The sequence below is a fragment of the Cololabis saira genome, chromosome 8, assembly GCF_033807715.1.
Source record: "Cololabis saira isolate AMF1-May2022 chromosome 8, fColSai1.1, whole genome shotgun sequence".
Taxonomy (NCBI): domain Eukaryota; kingdom Metazoa; phylum Chordata; class Actinopteri; order Beloniformes; family Belonidae; genus Cololabis; species Cololabis saira.
This window is the reverse complement of record NC_084594.1, coordinates 12,911,553-12,937,566: the sequence shown is the minus strand read 5'-3', so window position 1 is coordinate 12,937,566 and position 26,014 is coordinate 12,911,553. Positions and strand designations below refer to the sequence as shown.

Sequence of the window (26,014 nt, the reverse complement as noted above, 5' to 3'; positions counted from 1 at the left end):
GGTGACACTTTTTTATACTTTGGTCTTGATGGTATGTTTTATTCTGTAACGTCTAAACCTTCAAAATAACAGTCTACTTGTACTGCAACACAATACTGTTTTTTTTTCCAATATGGACTTGCAAATGAGTTAAGCAGCGCTGTGACGTTACGGGAAAAAAAGACAAATTTAGTTTTTGGGTTTCTCATAAGCTGTAATAATAAGAACGTGAAGTTGTTAGAAAAGAGCACTTTGTGCTGTATCCATTTCATAATCAGACACATTTCATGAAAACAGATCATCATCTATCTCTTGCAGAGGTGGGTATAACGAGTTACATTTACTCCGTTACATTTACTTGAGTAAGTTTTGGGAAATTTTGTACTTTTAGGAGTAGTTTTGAATCACTATACTTTTTACTTTTATTTGAGTAGATTTGTGAACGAGAAACTGTTACTCTTACTCCGCTACATTAGGCTACATTGAGCTGTTACTTTTCTTTTATCCCTTTTATCCGTGTATGCGTCAATCTCGTGACATGAGTGATTCTTTGGGAAAAATGTTTGTTTTTGCATGTTTTGTCACATTTACACAGACTCAAACACACACAGAGTTTATATGAGCTCATGGGCCTGTTCTAGTTCTGGTTAAAAAAGAAAAGTACAAAGGCTTGAAATTTTGTGCTACTTGTGCTTAATTTATTTTTTTAATCTGTTATTATTTTATTATTTATTAAAGTACTTGAATTTACTTTAAGATTATTTTAATTTAAGCTATTTTTTTTTATTATTTTATTGATTTAATTTGCCTGAAGATGATTATTTTGTACTTTTGTCTGTTTGAATGGTTGTGATAAAAAAAATAAATCAGACGTTACTCAACAGTTACTCAGTACTTCAGTAGTTTTTTCACCAAGTACTTTTTTACTTTTACTCAAGTAATTATTTGAATGACTACTTTTTACTTCTACTTGAGTCATATTATTCTGAAGTAACAGTACTTTTACTTGAGTACAATTTTTGGCTACTCGACCCACCTCTGCTCATATTACCGAGTTTTGTTTCCTTTTTAAATTTTATTTTTAAAAATGTTTTTTTGTACTATTTTATTGTGAAAATCCCAGAGCGGAAGAGCTGCACTGCTTCGCTACAGCGGGGACGTCTGTCGGCGCTTATGGCTAATTTCTGACTGTCAGCTCTTCAACTGAAGCCGAAGATCCCGTGGCCTTTTGGCGTCAGTGCAGTGCAGGTGTGAGTATTGAGACTTGCTCTTTACGGCAGGAGTCCTCTGAAGGGTTGAAGTTACTCACACGTCCAGGCTGGTAGCATCACGGGCGAGAGTTGATACGTGGTTAGCTAAAGCCTGAATTATGGTTCTGCGTTAAATCGACGCAGAGCCTACGGCGTAGGTCACGCGGCGACGCGCTTGGTACGCCTTTTGGTGTAACGCGGGACCATAAATCAGCCTTAAGGCTCGTTGTCATTCTGGACATTGGCGAACAAAGTTACTTCAGGTGATGGAAACTTATCTGCTATAATGTATAATACGGACTTGTGTGCATTTTGGCCAGTCGGTCTTATGATAAATATAAATATAACGCCTGCTAATCGTCGCTATCACGACAGATATGATCAGTAAGCTGCGTGTTGTCATCATGTTGCAGGAGCCTCATTCATTTATATTGAAACACTTTTGCAGAGCAAAGGCAACCACACTTACAGGACTGTCTCAGAAAATTAGAATATTGTGATAAAGTCCTTTATTTTCTGTAATGCAAAAATGTCATACATTCTGGATTCATTACAAATCAACTGAAATATTGCAAGCCTTTTATTATTTTAATATTGCTGATCATGGCTTACATCTTAAGAAAACTCAAATATTCTATCTAAAAAAATTTGAATATTCTGGGAATCTTAATCTTAAACTGTAAACCATAATCAGCAATATTAAAATAATATAAGGCTTGCAATATTTCAGTTGATTTGTAATGAATCCAGAATGTATGACATTTTTGTTTTTTTAATTGCATTACAGAAAATAAAGAACTTCAACACAATATTCTAATTTTCTGACACAGTCCTGTAGATTTCAAATCATCAATTGATGTCAAGAAATATCGCTGTCTGAGACCTTAATGAATGCAGATTGAGTTGTTCATGGGATTTTCTATTATGGAAGGCAATTGATGGTTTCTAGAAATAAATAGCCGATATTAAACCTAATTACTGGGCAATGTCAACTCTAGCAGAGTGGTGGTTTAACTCTAAAACTGTATTTATTTATAGCCTTTTTCATTATGTAAGATGAGTTTGATAGAGGTAGAGTAGTGATCCTTTTTCCACTGGATTACAGGACTGTCTCAGAAAATTAGAATATTGTGATAAAGTTCTTTATTTTCTGTAATGCAATTTACAAATCAACTGAAATATTGCAAGCCTTTTATTATTTTAATATTGCTGATTATGGCTTACAGTTTAAGATTTAGATTCCCAGAATATTCTAATTTTTTGAGATAGGATATTTGAGTTTTCTTAAGCTGTAAGCCATGATCAGTAATATTAAAATAATAAAAGGCTTGCAATATTTCAGTTGATTTGTAATGAATCCAGAATGTATGACATTTTTGCATTACAGAAAATAAAGGACTTTATCACAATATTCTAATTTTCTGAGACAGTCCTGTATATAGTATGCAGGAGTAGTCATTATGAAATGTATGTTTAATTTGTGTAATTAATGTGCATTTTAAATATTAGATATTTAAAAGAACTCCTTTCTTTTAAGTGGATTGCTTTCTCAATGAGTGTTGGCCATCACATTAAATCCAGGTTACATCTTCCACTAAAATTAGCAGTCTAATCACTGTTTAAGTACCTGCATGGGTTGTCCTTGCTTATGTCCGGTGTCACTGATTGCAGGTTGACTCTTTGTAGCCAAATAAGGATCAAGTGTTATGGATGAACCATGAAGGCCCAATTGCAAGTCACAGGTAATTATGTCTTATCAAAACATCAAGAAAACCGTCTTGTGTCCAACAGTCAAGTATTATGACAGCACATCAAAGTTAATCATACTGTTGGACCTTAGTTGTTGAACCTACATTCCATACATTCTTTTCTGGGAAATATATTTTTCTAGATGTAATTGTAGTAAGTTATATTAGCAACATTTTCTTTTGGCATTATGAGGATGGATAAAACTAAAATCAACCACATCAGATGCAGTGCAAGTATGAGACGTCTCAGAGGAAAAGTAAGAGAGCCTAGATTTAGATGATTAGGAGGACACATAAAAAGGAGGAATAGTGAATACATTGGTGGAAAGATGCTGGAGATTGAGCTGCCTGGCAGGAGAAAAGGGGGAAGATCATGGAAAAGATTTCTGAATGTGCTCAAAGAGGATATGTAGTTAGTTGTGTGATGGGAAGATGCAGAAGATAGAGTAAGATGGAAACACTGTTGTGACGCCTTCACATCTATTCGTTTAATCCAGCTATATAAAATAGAAGACAGAAGACAATTTTATGCCTATAATAAAGTGTTGATGTAAAAACATTCAAATATATTTAAGTGATGTTGTTATCTTATCTTAAATAAAATAAAACCACAGAACTAAACATGTAATTGGTATAGGCTGTCTTGCAAGAATTGTAATTAAATAGATATCTGGTTAAGAGATTCATTCATCTTTGAGTGGGCTTCCCTCTCTTTTTTTGGTTTATAAAATAAACTGTTTCCACATAGGAGCTTTGTAGTTTGACCTAGAATGACCGTAAAACATATTTCAACATATGCAATATTTCAATTCACACTTCATTTAGGTTTGGCAATGACAAACGTGCCTACACATTACAGAAAAGTCCCATGAGGGCAGTACTGAAGTATATTTTTCAGTTTATCACTAACAAAATTATCCAAACAAATCCAAGTTCTTGTGGTCAAAACTGCCTGATGAGTTGTCAGTAAGAACTGAAATGTTGAGTTCCACGCTGGGAAGTCACAACACACATCTCCTATCAAAAAATAAATAAATAAATAATAAAAAAACAAGGATTGAAAAGTAGTCATAACATCTTAACCACAATTTTTGACAAATTCTGTTCATATCTTCAGATGTGTACTTGCAATTACATTGTGATACCTTGTCTTTTCTTCTTTTTAGTCCTCTCAGCCAAGCTGAAGGAGAACAAAAAGAACTGGTTTGGCCCCAGTCCATATGTTGAGGTGGCCGTGGACGGCCAGTCAAAGAGGACTGAGAAATGCAACAACACATACAGTCCCAAATGGAAGCAGGCTCTCACCGTGTAAGTACAATTATTGTGTTTTTTATAGAGGAGGATGGTGGTCAAATTAGTAGATTAAAAATAAAATGATGTCTGTGGACAATAAACTATTATTAAAGTTCCATTTAGATTTATAACATGTTTAACATTATTTGTACTAAAGTAGCTAGTCTAAATACTTGGAAACTTGTGAATTTAATGCTTCAGCAGACCTGAACCTCCGATTTGCACACAAAGTATCCTTTAGCATCTGTATCACTTGTATAAAATCGTCATAAAAGTTTCGTGAGTCAGTTTTATACATATGTGAAACATTTAATAAAATAGTATCTCATAATCATTACATTCAATGAAAAATGTTGTAAAAATACTTTTAATAACCTTGGTGTATGAAAACAATATATCTTACCAAGACAGTTACAGCAGATATAGAAAAAAAGCTAACAAACAATAGATTTTGGTCACTAAACAGCAATTGTTTATGGGAGAGTTAAGTTATTGATTCGAAGTAAAACATTTAAATGGAAAATATGATGGGTTAAAAGTACCACAACAACAAAGTAAACTTCATAATGGGAGAAGTTTGTTGCCCTGATTATCCAGTCCTGATTAAACAACAGAAAATGGATGGATGTATGGATGGATGTATGGATGGTTGGGCTGTGGGTTGAATGTAGATTATTTATCAATTTTGTTCTAGCAAATCCTTGATTATTAGTGTATCCTAACCATTTTCTCCCACAGGTTCTTACAGTGTCTTGTGTCTCTTACAGAATTGTGACTCCCGTCAGTAAGCTGATTTTTCGTGTTTGGAGTCATCAGACTCTAAAGGCAGACATCCTGCTGGGGATGGCAACTCTGGAGATTAAACAGACCCTTAAATCTAATGATCTTAAATGTGAGTTTAAATTAATATCCTTTCAAGTAGAAGTTTTTATCTCAAATATTTTTAGTATTTAAAAAGGATCTATCAGTTTCCAAGTGCTTTGAACTTGTTATAGCACAGAGCTATTTCAGACAAGTTACCTTTGATGTTATTTTTTACTTGTTACTGAGTGTAGCACTAATAGTTATTGGCTCTTGTGGTTAACTACTACAAAAAATGCGGAATTATTCAAAAGACAACTATTACCGCACAACTTACGTGGTTTATAACATAAAAAAGGCAAATTGTATGTCTTGTAATCTCACTGAGAGTTTTCATTTCGTCGTACTTTGTTAATCAAATGTTATACAGTATGTAGCAAATGTTTCGCACTCTGCCAACACTGTACTCATTATCTAAGAGTGCATATCCGCGTGTGTTTATTATGGGAATGTGAAAGATTAACAAACTTGCATAATACTTGTTTATCTCTTCAGGCATCATCTGTGCTTCTAAGTTCCTCTGTGCTCGAAGTGTCTGTACAGTAACTAAAAGTAGAAGAAAGTACTCGTGTTGTTAATAAATACAGTCTCATATGAACAATATCATATTACAAATGATACCATGATGCATACCATGATACCATAAAGTATTAATTTAAGAAAAATTTGTGTAAAATATGGTTCACTTGGTCAGTATGTGAGATGGTTTGGTTACTTGGTTCAAGGTGTAAATGGTTATGAAACTGTCTATGGATGAGATGGAAGGCTGTTGGGTAAGTGAAAACTTTGACCACTGCCTCGGTTTCAAGATAAACAAATATTAATAGCTGGAGTTAGGGCTGGGCGATATGGACCAAAAGTCATATCTCGATATTTTCTAGCTAGATGGCGATACTCGATATATATCTCGATATTTTTTCTGTGCCTTAATTGGGGTTTCCCCCAAAGCATTATAGCATAGCATCTCTGTTAGCTTCATTTTTTTCTGAGGCAAACCCTTAAAAAAACAGTCAGTTTTAATACAAAGCCTCGTGCCAAATGTCACACAGGTTCCTTTATTAACAGAGGTCTGCACAATATCAAAATGTATAAAACAAATGAAATAAAAATAAACTGCCTGCATATATATAATAAAAATGTTTCTTGAATAAAATAAAACAAATATCCCTTTCCTGCATAACAATTACATTAAAATACACTGTGCAATTAATACAATGTAGACAGTAACAGGCAGACTTTTCCACTGAGGTTGACAGTTGTGCAAATAACAAAACATTTGTGCAAATCTCAAATAAAACATTCAAGTCAATTTGTCACAAAATAAGCTATATCAAAATCATTAAAAAAAAAATGTAAAAAAAAAAAAAATTATTTTTTTTTTTTAAATCGATATAAACGATATTGTCTCGTACCATATCGTGTTTGAAAATATATCGATATATATTAAAATCTCGATATATCGCCCAGCCCTAGCTGGAGTGATATGGTTTAAACATCCACTGGTTGAGTGAGCTCTCTATACAGTATGATAGGTATTTCCTCTGCTGGTCCTGGATATCCATATGTATGGTCTTCTTCTTGTGTTTTTCTCTGTTAAATGTAGATAATCTCAGAGGAGTGTTTGCTCTCCTGTGATGAGTTTGGAAATTGAAGTTCTTTTGACCTGCTTGATCAGAATTGTTCAATGTAATACATAGTAGTGGAAGTCGCTCTTGAGTGGGAGACTGGTCCAGGTTGTGGTTGAAGGGTTGGAGGAGAAAGTCAGTGGGCTTAAGGCAAGGCGAGTTTATTTCTATAGCACAATTCAACAACAATGTGATTAAAAGTGCTTTACAAAGACATTAAAACATAAATAAATGCATGATTTAAAGTTTAAACAAAATAAGCAATAGAAATAAAACAAAATATAATTTACAGGACTCAAACCCGAGGGACTCTAACCCAACAAAATCTACAGGACTCAAACATAATCATCTAATCCATCCAAGCTCCAGACTCGATAACTGTAATGGCCTTCTATATGGACTTCCTATGAGCAGTCTACTAAAACTGCAATACATACAGAATTCAGCTTCCCGCTAACTCAACCCCAGAGACCACATCAGCCCCATCCTCCATCACCTCCACTGGTTCCCTGTCCAAGAGCACATCCAGTTAGACCTCCTCCTCCTCCTCCTCATCCAAAGCCCTAAATAAATTCCCCCCCTCCTATCTCAACAACCTTTTGCACCTCCATTCCTTGCCCAATGTTGTCAGCCCTTCTGACAACAGTCACCAGGACCAAACACTGAACCTTGAGGGACACGGCCTTCGCTGTTGAATTCCCTTCCGCTTCACATCAGGAACTCCAACTTTCTCCGAAGCTTTAAATCATTGCACAAAACCATCCTGTTCAATCTGGTGTTCCAATAAGTTTTAATTATCATTGTACATTATTTTACTTAGACTCTTCTCTTTTGCTGTTTTGTTAAGGGTCTTTGAATGTCCGGAAAAATTCCATATATATCAGATCTACTATTATTATTATTATTATTATTATTATTATTATTATCAACAATATGATTATCTGTCTTGGTGTTTCCTTGTGATTTTTATTGTCTTACAACTTAAAAAGTTACAAAGTTTTGTCTAACCCATTTTGTTTCCTATTAAGTGTGTGAGGTGGTGCAGACACTGCTGCTGTGCTCTGACAGAGATGCCAAGGATATTGTGGGTGACCTTTCCGTCTGTCTGGATGGCATGCAGGTAGACCCAGAAGTTTTTGCACTGGCAGAGAGAGAACAAGGTAAGGCCACACACTTAAAACTGCAATAAGAATGGGAGAAAAAGCAGAAATGTGGAGACTTTATTCCTCTTTATATCAAGTGAATTGTGCTGGACATGCATTCACATTAGTGTGTGTGCCACTACATAGGTTAAATAGAATTGTCATTACATCGTTTCTCCACCAGAGGGCACTATCAGTATATCGTTCAACCTTGAAATACTCATTTCAGCTTACATTTTATACATATATAATGGCTGTTTATTACCACATTTGCTTTAAAATTGTGTTTTAAAGATGTGTCAAATGTATATTACTTATAATAACCTTAAGCATTTGAATTGAAACATCTGCTACCTGTTGTTCAATGACTTTTCTTTCGTAACAATGAACTAAATGATGATGTCATGGTTCCATTTGTGGTTGCATCATGAATTATAAATTAAAAAAACTTGCATCACCTTTTTTTTGTCATCTCAGCTTCTCGGCCAAACGGAAATGCAAAACAAAACGGCAACACAGGCAACAGGTGCTGTAAACTTTTACTTTTACTTAGATTTTTTATTTAAATCTAGTGTCATTGCATTTGTGACTGGGCAATAAAAGTATATTTTGTATCATTATTGTAAAAATATTCGTTTAATTTTGTACACAGTTTTTGGGAAAATGCTCATTAATGTCAATGCACTTCTACTTTTAGATCGAGCCGGGACACATCTCCATCCAGTGATTCTGACGAGTGGGTCATTGTACCTAATAGCCTTACTGTCAACGGCACAAGTTCCTCTTCCTCTCCATCTCCAGGGAGCTGCAACTCTTCACGACCTCCCCGGCCGGCCAGGCCTCCCCCTCCACAGCCTCACAGACCTGCAGCCTCGCCAAGTAGGCAAAGCATCAAACATTAAATATTTCCGAGTAACCCGTATATTAGTCGACGTACAATACAAACCACATATCAAACATTGACTACGTTTACATCCAGTCAAAATTTGGGTTATTGCTAATATTCCGGTTACTGAAACATTCAGAATATTCCGTTTACATGCGTGAGCAAACATGGTTATCCCTGTTTACATGGTAAGTAATAATTCGGGATATCCCGATCAAACCAGCGACGCGCGGAGAACGTGATGACGCAATTAGCGTCATTTCCGCTTCTTCTTCCTGTATCCAAATTCAAAACAAATGCTGCTTCGTGCAACTTTTCGCTCACCTTCTTGTAAATCTCGCTATCCCCGTACTTTCTACCGTCTACAAATGCCAAAATGTTCATAACCTTCATTACATTTATGAAGTGATTAGTCTCCTCCTCACTCCAAAAGTGTGGCGTGGTCTTGCGTTTCGCCGTGTTTAGAAGAACTTCCTGGACTCAAAAGACCTGATTCCTTGCAAACAGAGCCTGCGCAGAAAACAAATTCCTGTTCCGTTTGATGGGGATATTCCGTTAGGCGTTTACATGACCAAATATTCGGGTTTTAAAAGGAGTAACCCAGGGATCATATTCGGGTTTTTAAAAACCGGAATATGAGCAAATTCGGGTTATTCAAAGGGGTTATTGGTGTTTACATGGCCGTGCAAATTTGGGTTATTGCCAATATTCAGGTTTTAAAAGGGTTATTGATGCATGTAAACGCAGTCAATGTTAATTACCTCACCTTCTAATTTTCTTTCAAACACAAAAATACATTTGCATTGGCTTTGTGTTTTCTGAATAGATTGAAAAACATATACAACTTAAATTCATTCAGATTTAACTCTTCTCTCCTCTTCCCAGGCTCTTCCAGTAGTTCTTCACCTACTGAGTTGAGCGAAGCCCCAGCTTCTGATGGCTCCTCTCAGGCATCCGCAAGCGGGTGTTCAGACCAGCCAGATGAGGCAGGTGCAGGAACGGCAACTGCAGTTTCATCACAGACGGCAAATCCCAAGCCACAGACCACAGCCATAAACCACAGCCCCAAACCAGGTGCTGCTGCCACAACAGCTTCAGCAACTCCCAGAATCGCTCCCATCAACGGCCCCATACCACCAGGGTAAAGAGCAACTCATTAAACCGTAACTTTCACAATCCTTCCCCCTTGTCCCTGTATTCAGGTCCCTGATATTACCCAATTGTCAATATTTTCAGTATTTTTCTTGTAAATATTCTGGAAAAGTTAGTTTCTAAGGGGGGAAAAAACAATCTGTGAGAATCTGCGCGATATCCTCCCTCTGCAACTGCCTACAGGAAATAAGAACATGGTTTTTGCACAACTTTCTCAAATTGAACAGTGATTAGACAAATTCTTCTAATGGGTATCAAATCCTATCTCACTAAAACTGACAGTTTTTCACTGACTATTGACAGCACAGTACTCCTTCCCTCCCTCCGTGTTTAGAGTCTAGGTGTCACCCTTGACATCACTCTGATTCACTGCTCGCATTAATGATGTTACACGGTCCGTTTACTTCCACCTACGAAACATGATCCGTCTCCGTGATTCACACCCAACAGCTCTGGGGTTCTGGTTAAGGCCCTAGTCACATCTCGCATTCATTACTGTAATTCTTGTTGGTTAACCACACAACTCCCTTTTGGCTGATCGTATCATCCCCAGAACTACTTCTTCAGAACACGTCACTCCCATCCTCAAGCAGCTTCACTGGTTCCCGGATTATTCTCAAATTGATTTTAAATTTCTGCTACTCACCTTCAAAGCCTTCCATAATCCAGATCCTTCATACCTCTCAGACCTTTGGCTAACTTACACACCGCATTCTTCTTCTCCACTCCACCTACCTGTTTGTCCTCTATGGGGTAAAGAGCATTCAGCCGCCCTGGAAAGACTCTGGAACTCTCCTCCTCAAGGCCTCCGGGCCATTGACTGTCTCCACATCTTTAAGACCCCGTCCACACGTAGCCGGGTATTTTTAAAAACGAATATTTCCCCCCTCTGTTTATAAAAAAATTTGCATCCACATTACATCGTTTTAAAAAAAAAAACCCTTCCACACATAACCGAAGATCTGCGTTTTCGACCACATTCATAAGCATTCTAACCTGTAGATCATCTGCGGCTCCCAGGGAAGATGCGCTTCCGCGGCGCAGCTTCCCCGGCAGGCGCGTCTCCCTCTCGGTCGTCACGGAGCTGCCGCGTTATCGACGCAGCCCTACGCCGTAGGGTGCGTGTCGCCGCGTACCCTACGGCGTAGGCTCTGTGTCGGTGTAACGCAGTTACAACGCAGCGGTGGTCAAGAGCAGAGACCATTTATTTAATAAATAGCTTGGAGAACAGATGCTGGATCATCTGTAGTTCTGTAGTAAACAAAGGTTGCACGTCAGAGCAGATTTGTTGTTGTTTTGGCGCATAATGTGACGTTCGAAAACGCAAAACTGCGGTTGTCTCTGTCTACACACATCTACATAAACGGAGTTTTCAAAAATCTTCACTTTGCCCAGAGTTTTTTTAAACATTCGTTTATTTGCGTTTTCATGTGGATGACAGGTCCAAACGTAGGAAAATATCTTCGGTTTAGCAGATACCCGGCTACGTGTGGACGGGGTCTAAATCTCTACTCACCTGTTTGATCTGCCATATCCCATAGGGATATGACAACCTGTTGTTTTGTTAGTTCAGTATTTTTTTATTAGTATTTTGATGGCATTTGATAATGTTTTAATCTGTTGCGCTTTTGTTTTTTTGTATAATTTATGTTCTCTGTAAGGTGTCCTTGAGTGTTGTGAAAGGTTCCTATAAAAATATATATATTATTATAATTATTATATTATCATTTACACTGTTTTTCTTAGGTGGGAGCAAAGAGTGGACCAGAATGGACGGGTATATTATGTGGACCATATTGAGAAAAGGACGACCTGGGACAGACCTGAGCCTCTGCCTACAGGGTACCAGAAAAACCTCATTTAACTTTTATACAACATATATTCTGTTGACTTGGGCTTTTATTACAGTCACATTACCTGATTGACAGAGACTGGTGTATCGCTTACTTTTTCTTTCTTTTTATTGAAGGTGATTGACGATGCTCAAGTAAAACTAGTTTGCCAGGTGTCCACATTGGTATAGCATACATCATCCACTCAGCTCTGTCTTCTCTTTACGTGTTTTTATCTGCAGATGGGAGCGAAGAGTGGACCCGATGGGTAGAGTCTATTACGTTGACCACATAACACGAACTACAACGTGGCAGAGACCCACACAGGAGTCGGTGCGCAATTATCAGGAATGGCAGAGCCAGCGTAGCCAACTCCAGGGTGCAATGCAGCAGTTTAACCAGAGGTTCATTTACGGGGTGAGAGCCGTCTTATTATTTACCTGAATAAACAGGACAGTTTCTTTTACGTGGGATTGTATGAGACACTTTCAGTGTACCGCCAGCAGTACGTTGCAGGTAGATCAACCTCGGTTCGTCTAAGCCGGGGGTCGGCAACCTAAAATGTTGAAAGAGCCATATTGGACCAAAAACACAAAAAACAAATATGTCTGGAGCCGCAAAAAATTAGAAGTCTTGTGTAAGCCTTAGAATGAAGACAACACATGCTGCATGTTTTTATTAGTTATAACTGGGTCCTCGGCTGCAATTGTAGCTGCTAATGTCTTTCCATATGACTTTTTTTGTTACGCAAATTTATGGAAGAGTATTAGAGCCAGGCAGGAGAAAAATAAAAATAATATTTTAGAGGAGGAACATTTTTTTTTCATTATGCACTTCGATAAAAAAGTCGAAATGTCGAGTAAAAAGTCGAAATGTTGAGAAAAGAGTTGAAATGTTGAGGAAAAAAGTCGAAATGTTGAGATTAATGTTGAAGTACAATGTTCAGAAGAAAGTCGAAATGTTGAGAAAAAAGTCGAAATTTCGAGATTAAAAGGGAAAAAAAGGAAAAATAGAAGGAAAAAAAGGTCAAACATTTTTGAAAAAGCTCCAGGGAGCCACCAGGGCGGCGCTAAAGAGCATGCAGCTCTGGAGCCGCGGGTTGCTGACCCCTGGTCTAAGCAGATAGGACCACTAGTATAGAAGCTAGTTTTTGTCATATGGTGGAAAAGCCTCTGTATACTGGTACCCAGTATAGATGCACATATAATTAAAAGTTAATTTAACTTTTTTTTTGATAAAGTAGAATTGCATAACAATGGTTTTTTTTTTTTTTAACTTTTTTTGTTTTTGTTTTGTTTTTGTCTTTGGCTCAGTTTCAAGACCAGTTAGCAGCCACAGCCAATAAAGAGTTCGACCCGCTGGGACCTCTTCCTCATGGTTGGGGTAAATATCATTGACAGGATGTGTGTGTGGGCCTTCTTGCTTAAAGCGACACTACGTAACTTTTCCACCTTAATATAATATTTCCAGAGTCATTGTGATGGTACATCAACTTCCAACAGGTTTAATGACACCTCTGTCATGGTCTGAGGGGTCTGTATCGCCTTCACTGGCACTATGTAACTTTGAGGAGCATGGTAGGAACCCTTCCACACTACTGGTAAAGCACTACCGCTTTTGTCCAAAGGAGACGCCAAACTCAACAAAAGCTGAAAGTTACGTTGTGCTGCTTTAAGTTTTATAAAGGAATAGTAGGGATCTGTGTTGGGACTATAGCTGAAAACATATAGTAGTTATATACGTGAAATATGGTCTGTTTTTATTCCAGAGAAAAGAACGGACACCAATGGCAGAGTTTATTTTGTTCATCACCCAACACGGTCGACACAGTGGGAGGATCCGAGGACACAAGGGTGAGTCTACTCCTGTGCCTCTGCCATTATTTAGTCACATGGGTATTTTATTTTTTAGTGTGGAGTGAAAATAATCCGTCTTAACTGACCTTAAGTTGCGTGGTACACATTTTAGGCCCCTATTTTATACCCAGGAAAATAATCCTGTCTGATATAGAACTTGCTCAGGGTCTGCCCCAATTTATGAAAGGTTTCCAGTAAGTAAACATTGTCAGCAATCGATCTGTATTAAGTAGAAGAGCATTTATAGTTTGAATTTGAATTTGATTCAGTTTTCCTGTGACAGATTTTGAATTAGGCAGTTATGTTAGGGTACGTTCACACTTGATTTGATTTAAGGAAACTCCTGCTGGTATAGTTCATGTGAACAAGAATAAACGCTGACAAACAAATGGACCCAGACCCCTTTGAAACAACAGAAATAAGGGAATGAATCTGTGCAATCTAGTTTTGACCATTTCCAGATTTCTTCTGGTGTGTCTTTTGTTTCATTCATGTTGAAAAGTTAATGTGAAAGGAACCAGGATGTTCTACTATCGAACTGAACTAAATGCAAAATTATTTTGCTTTTATCCGCGCCAAAAGTACCTAACTAGAAGTAACAATGCACTGTTAAACCCTTACTCCATTAAGAAACTAAGTGCTCTTGATGAGGAAATTATGGATGCACAAAGGAAAGAGCTTTCGATTGTTCACCGTTAGGAAAAGAGAGACATGTTTTGTTTTCTAAGGGTGTTTTTTTTATTCTTTGGTTCTAGACAATGTATTTCTCTTGTGAGTTGTAAGACATTTTTTGTTCTAGAGTTAAATGAGTTAAATTAAATTAGAAAATAGATGGACATACAAATTAAAATTTAGATAAAGAAGTTATCACCTTTTATTCTGATGCTAACCAGGTTCCAATGTTATCATAATGGTTTCATGTACATTAATGTCTTGCTCAGGCTGCTAAATGACAAGCCCCTGCCCGAAGGGTGGGAGATGAGGTTCACGGTGGATGGAATTCCTTATTTTGTAGACCACAATAGGAGAACGACAACATACATTGACCCTCGCACTGGAAAATCCTCACTGTAAGTTTTGAAATGTTCAAGTTAAATCAAATTATGAATTTCCCTCTGGATCAATAAAGTATCAATCTATCCATCTATCTATACATCTATACGTTGGCTTGTCCTGGTTTGGATTGACTGGAAAATAAATCAGAAAGTACTCTTTTAAAACACTATCTCCTGCCTACTTCTTGGCTGTGCACCATCGTGGGGTGACTGTTCCGGTCCCTCACAAGTGGATTTTAATGTTCCTAATTGTACTTAAATCAGATCAGTGTTTTGGTGTAGCATCAAATCATCACACTCATTTTCATTGATGTTTTGAAGATAAGGCAAGCACACCACATGCAAAATACTTAAATGCTCTTCTTCTTCTTCTTCTTCTTTTTTTTTTTTTTTTTTTCCCTAGAAGTTTGATTAAGACAATAATTTATTTGGTCTTTTCCACAGTGAGAATGGGCCACAAATAACGTATGTCAGGGATTTCAAAGCCAAAGTGCAATACTTCAGGTTCTGGTGTCAGGTATGTGGTTTTGACATCCTACTAATAGCAAGCTATTGCTGTATCTGCCAGTTCTGTGGTACTTTATTCACATATGTTATAATACTTCAAATGTAAAAGATAAAGTGCTTTCAGCTGAACAAGCACTTAAGTTTGAAAGCTAAATATTTAAATGTTATTCATGTGCTTTTCCCTCGTAGCAATTATCAATGCCACAACATATTAAGATAAACGTCACCAGGAAAACCTTGTTTGAAGATTCATTTCAGCAGGTAATGACATTTTTGTCCAGTACGGTACTTTAACAAGGTGAATAGTGTTTATGTTGTGTGATTGATTTAAATTCTTGGTTTGTATTTAAAGATCATGAGTTTCCATCCTCAAGACTTAAGACGGAGATTATGGGTAATTTTTCCAGGAGAAGAAGGTTTGGACTACGGTGGTGTAGCAAGGTATGTTGATTTTAAATGTTTCTTTGCAGTCCTTGCCTGTTGTCTGACTAGTCAGGTGTGTCATATTCTAGGGTGTGGATTTTTAGATAATACCTATGATAAAAATCTTGTTGTATAAATAACAACTTGTGATTTCTTATTAATATCCTGGTCGTTGATGTTTGTGTTCACCTTGGTCAGCCAGAATGACCGCTGTGCTTGTTCTGTTCTCTTTGTTTCTATTTTCAGGGAATGGTTCTTCTTGCTGTCTCATGAAGTCCTTAATCCCATGTACTGTTTGTTTGAGTACGCTGGCAAAGACAACTATTGTCTTCAGATCAACCCGGCTTCTTACATCAACCCTGATCACCTCAAGTACTTCAAGTTCATTGGGCGGTTCATTGCCATGGTAACTCTCCTATTGGTCTTTGAGCAAAACTTGCCTTTGTTAGACTGCGTGATTGAAAGTGATTGTGTGGAGAAATGAATAATAACTTCTATGCTATATTTATGATTATATAAATTATTATTATATTATTATTATTATATTATTATTAATTATTATTTATAATTTATTATAAATTATAAATTATAGTTTAATTGTTAGAATTTGATCTTTAAAATTACATTTGACAAAACTAAAAAAACATAGAAATGACCTAACCTTATAGCTATAACTTACTAAATTTATTTGTTTTATATTGATATAGTGTATTGGTATTTCCCTTTTTAAACACTGTATTAGACTAATATTTTAACTGTATTGTGTCTATTTTTTGGTGTTTCCTGAAGCATTTTTATCACTTTTTTTCAAGGCCCTGTTCCATGGAAAGTTCATCGATACAGGGTTCTCGCTGCCCTTCTACAAACGTATACTCAACAAACCCCTGGCACTTAAAGATCTGGAGTCCATAGATCCAGAATTTTATAATTCCCTCATTTGGATCAAGTAGGTAGCTCATGGACATCTCAGTCTAAAGCTGGGTGCTTTTTGTTTATTGAATGAACTAAGGTGGTGTAGGCAATATGTGTCATTTAGAGAAGCTTAAATGCTTGAATAGTTATGGCATACTTAGGATTTAAATATATGCTAACATTTAACTATTATTAATTTGCATGTTTTTTTTATTTTGCATGCAATTCATACAGTATGTGAGGACAAATTAGTCATTTTTGTGCATCAGTTTCTGTTCAGGTGTGGAGCCTGTACTTTACTGCTTATAAGTTTGATTTTATCTTCTCATTGTAATCTTAGTTTTGTAGGAGCATGAAGGGTGAGAAGTATTTTCCATATAGAGCAAAATGTTTAATCAGTCATGCATTTAATCCATATGTGGCTGACTAAAGTAAAAGGTTTTAACCAAAGAATCCTTGCACATAAATCTTTTTTTCTTTTTATTTGCATGGGCCTTAGGTTGTCAGTGATGGGGATATGTTTGAGTCTGCAATTCAGTTCAATTTAATTTAATTCAGTTGAATTAAATCATTTAAAACTAATCCCTGAAGAGAATTTAATTATTTTTTTATTGAGCACATGAAACTTAAAACAAACTTGTATGCATGCTAGAAGTGTTTGAGATGTTGCACTGTGAAGCCTTGGTGAATCTGTTATTACAATTTCATCAATAATGACGGTGGCTATTTTTGTCTTTTAGGGACAATAACATAGAGGAGGTTAGTCTGGAGATGTTCTTCTCAGTTGACAAAGAGATCTTGGGCGAGGTCACCCACCATGAACTAAAACCCGATGGAGGAAACATCCAAGTGACTGAGGAGAATAAGGAGGAATATATCAGGTACAGCCGCGTCCTCTGATGCCTCTCGTGATGTTTCTGTGTTTTGCTCTAACTTTGTAACAAAAACAAACACAACACCTCTCATGAAAGCTGACTTGTGTAGCCGGTTTAACTAAAATAACTTTCCAAAATCAGATGCTGACTCTAGTGTAGAGTTAACAAAGAAACTGGTATTGATTGAATGAAGTGCATTGAATAACATCTTCATGATGGCATTGAGAGGTTAATTAATGCAGAATATTAGTACGTTTGAGAGAAAGTATTGTGCTTTTTATTTCAAAGTGATCTTCCTCATTTTTAAACAGGTACAACGTATTATTCTTTCATTATGATGGACTGATGATGTAATAGGATGCTCTTCATTTCTGTGTTCAGGTTGGTGGCAGAGTGGAGGCTCTCCAGGGGTGTGGAGGAGCAGACTCAGGCGTTCTTTGAGGGCTTCAATGAAGTTCTTCCCCAACAGTACCTTCAGTACTTTGACGCTAAGGAACTGGAGGTAAATATGTACTAGATTTTTTTTCATCTGTATAACAGTTACAAAACAGGAGAATTTAATCTTCGGGCCAGCACTGAGGCTGTGTAATATTAGGTAAAAACAAAATGCCTTAATCGTGTCTTTGCAACATACAGTAGGCCAAACTACACGAAAAAATGATGTACCGGTACTTGCATATGCATTGAGGGGAAAAAAAACAACTTTTTTTACTGTGTGTGAGCTAGGGCTGGGCGATATGGACCAAAAGTCATATCTCGATATTTTCTAGCTAAATGGCGATACTCGATATATATCGATATTTTTTCTGTGCCATAATTGGGGTTTCCCCCAAAGCATTATAGCATAGCATCTCTGTTAGCTTCATTTTTTTCTGAGGCAAACCCTTAAAAAAACAGTCAGTTTTAATACAAAGCCTCGTGCCAAATGTCACAAAGGGTACCTTTATTAACAGAGGTCTGCACAATATCAAAATGTATAAAACAAATGAAATAAAAATAAACTGCCTGCATATATAGAATAAAAATGCTTCTTGAATAAAATAAAACAAATATCCCTTTCCTACATAACAATTAAATTAAAATACACTGTGCAATTAATACAATGTAGACAGTAACAGGCAGACTTTTCCACTGAGGTTGACAGTTGTGCAAATAACAAAACATTTGTGCAAATCTCAAATAAAACATTCACAAAATCACAAAATAAGCTATATCAAAATCATAAAAAAAAAATTATTATTATTTATTTCTTTTTTTTTTAAATCGACATAAACGATATTGTCTCGTACCATATCGCCTTTGAAAATATATCGATATATATTAAAATCTCGATATATCGCCCAGCCCTAGTGTGAGCCATCTTTTTTTTCGATTTGAGTTTTCTTTTTGTGTCCCCTCATTTTGCCATCTCGCATCATGGGATGTTCCTGCTGTGCATGTTTGCATCACTTTCTTGAAACAATGGATCTTTGAAAACCCTTAATTTTGCAAGATGCCATGGAGGTACAATAAAAAAAACTAAACGATGAATATAAGTCTGATATGAATAACCTCCTGTGCTTCTTTGATATGTCCAGGTGATGCTCTGTGGGATGCAGGAGATCGACCTGGTGGACTGGCAAAGAAGCACAATCTACAGACATTACACCCGAAGCAGCAAGCAGATCCTGTGGTTCTGGCAGGTTTGTACTGACAACACGGAAAATAATGTAATTATAATCAACACGTATGTTTGTATTTGTAGACTGAAATTAAATAGCCCCCTGTTTTAGATCAAATGACAGCTGCCGATGCGTTAGACTGAATCCAAGCTGATTTGTTTTCATTTGAAAACAGCGATTTTAAACAGAATTCAGCACTGTCCAGACGAGTGTTGTAGCACCATTTCATTTATTAACACATGCCACAATCATTCAAGTACCAGGCTGTTTCTCTCTCCCACTCGTAACTGCTTGGGAGGATTTGTTGCCTTGTTGGCGAGCACAGAGGAAGAACAGTATCGAAAAAAGTGAAAACCAGAGTTTCTTACAAATAACTAGGGTGGACAGGACTGCATTTACTGAAATCACTACAAGAATTGAATTATAGTGGGGGGAAAACAACAACAACAACAACAAAACAAACATGTTTTCCATTTTGCTGCTGGTGGAAGTGGTGGTTGGTAATGAGATGCAGATGTGGAGGAGCCCGTGGTGACTAATGAGGCCTAGTCAGGGTGTCAGGGAACAGCCCATGTTGCAACTCTCTATAAACTAAGATGAAAATACCAAATGTTCAAACTGAAACGGGGCCAGAAGAGCGTCCTAATGTCTTTGTTTATTGTTCTGGAAAAGGTGGAGTCGACAACAACATAACGGCTCATGATTCACGCTGGTGCCTCACAGCGAGGGTTGTCTTCCTACGAACCCCAGCAAGGGCGTTTCTGTGTGCCGTTTCCATGTTCTCCCAGTGTTTCCGATGAATTGGTTATTCTAAATTGCTCATAGGAGTGAGTTTGAGTTTTTACCCCTTTTCCACCAAACTGGTTCCAGGGTTGGTTTGCAGCCGGTGTCGGTTCACGCTGACAACCAGTTTGCTTTTCCATAGGAGCGTCATTACGTCACTGTAAACATCAGTTAGTATTTCCCTGTGTTTACACTGATACTTTTACATGCAGTCAAAATTCGGGTTATTGCTAATATTCCAGTTACTGAAACATTCGGAATATTCCGTTTACATGCGTGAGCTAACAGGGTTATCCCTGTATAGATGGTAATTAATCATTCGGGATATCTCGATCAAACCAGCGACGCGCGGAGAACGTGATGACGCAATTCCGTAATTTCCGCTTCTTCTTCCTGTATCCAAATTCAAAACAAATGCTGCTTCGCGCAACTTTTCGCTCACCTTTTTGTAAATCTCGCTATCCCCGGTACTTTCTACCGTCTACAAATGCACACATGTTCATATCTTTCATTACATTTATGAAGTGATTCGTCTCCTCTTCACTCCAAAAGTGTGGCCTGGTCTTGCGTTTCCCCGTGTTTATAAGAACTTCCTGGACTCAAAAGACCAGGATTCCTTGTGAACAGAGCATGCGCAGAAAACAAATTCTTGTTCCGTTTGATCGGGATTTTCCGTTTGGCGTTTACACGACCGAATATTCAGTTTTAAAAGGAGTAACCCAGGGGTCATATTCGGGTTTTTAAAAACCCGAATATGAGCAAATTTGGGTTATTCAAAGGGGTTATTGCTGTTTACATGGCCGTGCAAAACCGGGTTATTGCCAATATTCGGGTTTTAAAAGGGTTATTGAGTGCATGTAAACGCAGTCATTGGCGCGAAAATCGAAGCAACAACAACTATGGAATACCTGGCGATTGCACAGCTGCTTCTTCATTGGGATCAGAAAACGGCAGATCCAATATCTTGTAATCATCGACAGGTCTTCAGCGCACAGCGCTTATTTAAAAATGGCGCCGTCTCACAGTCTTGCTATTGCCGTTGGTCTTAACAACCCCGCCCCCTCCGCCTGTGTGAGCAGGTCTTTCCTCTAGCCCAGCAAAGCGTTGGTGCTTCCTTGGAACTGTTTTTTCTGGCCTGATGCCAGTTCTTCAGTGTAAACAGAAAGCCCTGTTGCAAACTAATTACTGGCCCAGAACCAGCCCTGGAACCCGTTTGGTGGAAAAGGGGAAATACAGACAAACAACAACACGTGAGCAGGTTGTACGCTTGCATTTCCACCAAAGAGAGCCGGTATCTGCTCCAGCAGATCCCCATGACTCTGAATAGGAATAAACGTGTAGATAATGGATGGGTGGAACAGCAAGGGGCAACGGTGGCGCAGCTGGTAGTGCAGCCGCCTCCCAGCTAGAAGGTCGTGATCAATTCTCTACTCTCTGTTAATAACTCAACATGACCTGTTGGCAGTTTGTGAAGGAGATGGACAACGAGAAGAGGATGAGACTCCTGCAGTTTGTCACGGGAACCTGTCGTCTTCCTGTCAGTGGCTTTGCTGATCTGATGGGTATGAAACGATTTGACACACACTTTCCAGTAGTGCTGTCTGTGGTAGCCGAACCTCTTTCTAAGTTTTCTTTCTACCTGATGATTGTAGGCAGCAATGGCCTGCAGAAGTTTTGCATTGAGAAAGTGGGCAAAGAAAACTGGCTTCCACGAAGCCACACATGGTAAGACCTGCTCTTCTACCTCCGTACAAGCCCTGCAGCTTCAGACATTTGGCACATTGATCCAAACGGATGTTCTGTTTAAACTCTCATGAACAGACTGGTTAATCTTCCCTTTGCTTTTAGTCTGGGAATTGCTATTTGAAGTTTTATGATTTAATTACAATCAATAAATCATTTATTTCAAACCAACAAAACCACAACTCTCGTACTACAAAAAACAAGAACAGAAAGTTACAGGACACCATTGAACAGAACAAACAGCAATACCAACAACAGACACTATAACAAAACAAACACTGTTTGAAAAGGGGATGGCAGAAGCAAAGCTTATTAATTTCCATCCTCCGCCAACACACATATAACAAAGACAACTATAACACAGAGTTACTCCCTTAAACCCCTCTTCCCCTCAATCATTTCATTTCTTTACATCCATTTATCTCCTCTTCCCTTTTAAACATTTCAAAGACTGCTTTTCTGTACTTACTTTTAAATTGACTGACACTTTGACTAAGTTTAATTTTATTATAGGGTGTATCAAATTAGTTGTATGTCATAAATCTGATAATTTGCATTGTTATAGTTAGGGAAAAGGATTAGTGCCACAGTAATATAAAGTCAGAATAAAAAAGTAAAATCTAAATTGTGATGATTTTTTTTTCTTAAATCTAACAGCTACCTTTTTTATATTATTTTCTTTTACTTTGGCCCTAATCCTTAATCATTTTCTTAAGATTAAAAACATAAATTCATAGTGACTTGGTCTTTTTTTTTGGCACTTGTGTAATATAACAACCTCCATAAAACAAAGGTTAAATATGAAGTCCTACAGGAATCTTTGAAGGTTAAATCCTGTGTCTGTCTGGTTTCTGTTTAGCTTTAATCGCCTGGACCTCCCTCCCTACAAGAGCTACGAGCAGCTGAAGGAGAAACTCCTGTTCGCCATAGAGGAGACGGAAGGATTTGGGCAGGAATAGTCCAGCCCGAGCTCAACCTTTTTGTACGGAATAAAGCAGCGGAGGGCTTGAGCGAGTCCCGCCCACTCAATTCTACCTGCGGCTTGGAGATGCTTACGGTCTGGTTGATAATTGCTTGTTGCAAAAGCATATTTATAGACAAATTCAAACCTGGTTAACCATTGATAAATTTTGCACAATTCTCCACACCCTGTCACCTTTTGTGCGACCTATTCCTCCCTATTGTGCCCTCCATCTGGCATTGGAGACGAAAGCGATGCCTTTCTCACTTTGACGTGTCTGCACTCGCTGTATGTTGAGCAAGCGGAGTTTCTTGACGTGCAACTGTGATTGCGTGCATTAGTCATCTGTTAAGAGCCTCCTTGTTGAATCTGTGAACCAAAACAGTGCCGGAGCAGAGAAATATGTTCATTTTTTTTTTAAAGCAACATCATATTTCTTTGTGCTTTTTGAGTCATTGATGTTTTAATCTTTCTGTTAATTGCAGGATTAAGTAATGTCTATTTTATTTCTAATAGTTAACTGTTCTGACTCCTGTAGCACAAATGCAGTGTTTTAATTAACTCCGATAAATGTGATAATCCAATGGTAAACTTTCTCTAATTTTGGCAAAAGCTTGTTTCTTTTTTTTTTTTATTATTATTATTATCACAATGAGTTACAAGCAAACTAGTTTGCACACGGTTATGAGTGGTAATGTTGTGAATGTTTTCAAGAGAGGCTATTTTTATGTGCAATAGTTTTGTAGAAACCCCTTTTTTTTTGCCAAAAAAGTCACACGATTTGTTTGATCAGTTTCTAGAAGTAAGGTATTAAAGGTCAGTTTACCTTTTGATTTAAATTTCAATATGACAAAGAAAACATTGAAGTTCTTTAAAGTGTATTTGAAGAGACTCCTATCACTGTCATTTGATTTGAGTAAAATCCCTCCCCCGTAATAAGATGCTGCTGTAAATATGTTCACATAGAGCACGAATACTCATTTCATTATCAGTCAGGAAGACAGAAACTGTAAAGGTTGTTTTTTTTTTTTTTTAATTATCATTAGTGTTATTATTATTACAGGCTGATACTCATGACGTGGGATGGATTGGGGTGTTCAATTTCAGAAATCATGAATTGTTGAATGCTCATGTATTCCCACTGAATGGTAGCCAGTTTTTAACTGGTTGTCTAAAGCAAAATTATAGTCCTTTTTTATAGTGTTAAATTCAGTCCACTGCAACTTAAAAATGGCTACGTAGTTGTCTTAGTTTACTTGTGTTGAAGGCCACTGAATATCCAAGATAAGTTATGAGGATGTTGACTTTAGACTTCTAATAGTTAAATCTTTGATGTCACTGATGCAGGCCTTGTAAATACACTTACAAAGTATTTTTAAAAGTTTTATGTCATTATATATCCATCATCCAAACAGAGGGGACCCCATTGAGTTGCAGGGAAGGAGTGAGATTTATAGTAAAAGAATACCACGGGCCACTTTAGAGGGTGCACCTCTTAGATTCTTCACGTAGACATTTTCCAAAAATTCCCTTTATATTTGAATATTTTACTTTTTACTTTTAGTCACTTAAGGAAGGAGCTTATTGCCCTCATCTAAGCCTTTTGAGGGCAGTTTTAAAAGTCTCCAGGATATACGAGCTGTAAACTTTTCAGTCGTCGTCACCATTGAGTTAGTCAACATTGATACTTGACATTATTGTACAGAATGTAAATGTGAAGGGTAGCTCTGCTTTCTCAGCTTTAGATCCAGAATTTCAACAAGTTCAAAAGCTGATCACTGATTCCCCTGAATTCAGTGTTGATAGATCAGTTGTCTTAAGTCTTGCTTCGTTTATTTTCTGCACTAAAAGTTAAGAATTGTGACAAGATGCTTTTTAATAATCCAGTGTCCCATTATGTATAAAAGATCTGTTAAGTAGCCACCGTGGGAGGGAAATGAGATTTTTGGAGGTTAGCAGTAGCTCCTTGAAAAATCCCTTGTGTGGGCATTCCACACTGTGCTTTGCTCTTTGGTGACGCAGACTACAAACAACAATACAATAACAAATACAGTTTACTGGCACAACAAATGGCAGGCAGAAACAACTTTTTTTTTTAATTTTTATTATGATGATGAGAATCTGAAAGGGTTAACAGGTTAACTGGGATGGATTTGAATTCTTTCAGTGTGCTTCTGGAGGCCCCTCATTGCTTAAGCAGATCTAAATTTGTCATGTGGAATGGTGAATTACACAACTCTCCAAGCTTTAAATTGTGATTAGTGTGTATGTGTGTGTGCGTGTGTGTGTGTTGGGGTGTGTATTTGATTTGAATGCAACATGTTTCCTGCACAAGCAAGTTTCCTTTAAGTTCCCTTTTCTTTTCTATTTTTACATAGCAGTCTTAAATTTCACTCATGAATAAACCATGTGATCTTGTCATTTTTATAATGTCAATATTGATTCTTCATCAGGGGTTTCTGGTTGTTCTCACTGACTGAATCTCTCCTTCGCCGAGTCGGTGCACTGTCAAATACTGTGCCATTTCATGCTCTGTCCTCAACTGTCCAGTGTCCAAAAACGTGATCTCACATGTGTTCCCCTACTCGTAGTAATTCAGTTCAAGCACAACTAAGAACTCATTGTGTGGCTACTGGTATGCACAGTAATGTAGAGATTAGTATGAAAAATTGTTGACCATTTGATATTTTAACAGGCTACAACAGCAGCACATGGACACTCCAGCTGATTGAACTAACCACTTGTCTCTTTACTACCACTGCGTTCCAGGTCATGGAGCAGATGAATATATGGAAATATGCAAAAAGTGTATTTTAGTTGTACTGATTACATTGTAATTCAATGTTCATAGTCTAATCACTTTTTTTTTTTAAGCTCTTGACTTTTTGATGAAACAAAGTCAATGGGTAATTATTATTTATTAGGAGGATGAGTTTCATGTATCAATAAACTGGATTGATGAAGAAAATAAAATAATGAAATGCTTTGACTGATGATTTCACGTCTGTTAATAATTTAGCCGCAAAATGTCCTGGATAAAATTGAGCTTTTTTTTTTTTTTTTTTTTTTTTTCCCCAGGACCCAACATTGCTCCTGAATTTTCCTCCAAGTCGAGGAAAATTTTAAACTTCTCAGGTTTATTTAATGGAAAATGGTGCAGTTTAAACCTCAGATTGTACAGAATTAATGCACAAGCAAGAAATATAAAGGTGCAGCAACTGAGAAGTACCAGTAGTTTAAAAAAAGACTCAAAAATATGTGGCTTCACAACCGAGTGGTTGAGATCTGGTTGGCCGACTGGTCACTTCTCTAATCAAACATAAAATAAAAAAGAATTTGCATATTGTGCTCTTACAGCACGAGAAGTTTTGACTTGTGCAGTTTGGCATTTTAGTTCCTATAATCTTTTGGCTGTTATGTCACCAGCTGAAAACCCAGTATTGATGTATAATCCTTAGATAAGATAGGCC

The 26,014-nt window shown here is 37.3% G+C and overlaps 1 protein-coding gene across 1 annotated transcript; it reads left to right on the top strand.

Annotated features, from left to right (window-relative positions):
- The first annotated feature begins 1,109 nt into the window (after positions 1 to 1,109).
- On the top strand, positions 1,110 to 25,538 carry itcha (itchy E3 ubiquitin protein ligase a). The gene is made up of 24 exons (XM_061726789.1): positions 1,110 to 1,229; positions 2,901 to 2,971; positions 4,144 to 4,285; positions 5,038 to 5,162; positions 7,785 to 7,916; positions 8,376 to 8,424; positions 8,596 to 8,777; positions 9,670 to 9,925; positions 11,683 to 11,778; positions 12,011 to 12,185; positions 13,082 to 13,151; positions 13,537 to 13,621; positions 14,566 to 14,694; positions 15,124 to 15,196; positions 15,376 to 15,447; positions 15,539 to 15,627; positions 15,856 to 16,015; positions 16,422 to 16,555; positions 17,262 to 17,402; positions 17,778 to 17,898; positions 18,974 to 19,078; positions 21,306 to 21,402; positions 21,493 to 21,565; positions 22,443 to 25,538. The coding sequence occupies exons 2-24, from the start codon at positions 2,947 to 2,949 to the stop codon at positions 22,540 to 22,542; spliced, it is 2,631 nt and encodes an 876-aa protein (XP_061582773.1). The 5' UTR covers positions 1,110 to 1,229; positions 2,901 to 2,946; the 3' UTR covers positions 22,543 to 25,538.
- Positions 25,539 to 26,014: the final 476 nt, after the last annotated feature.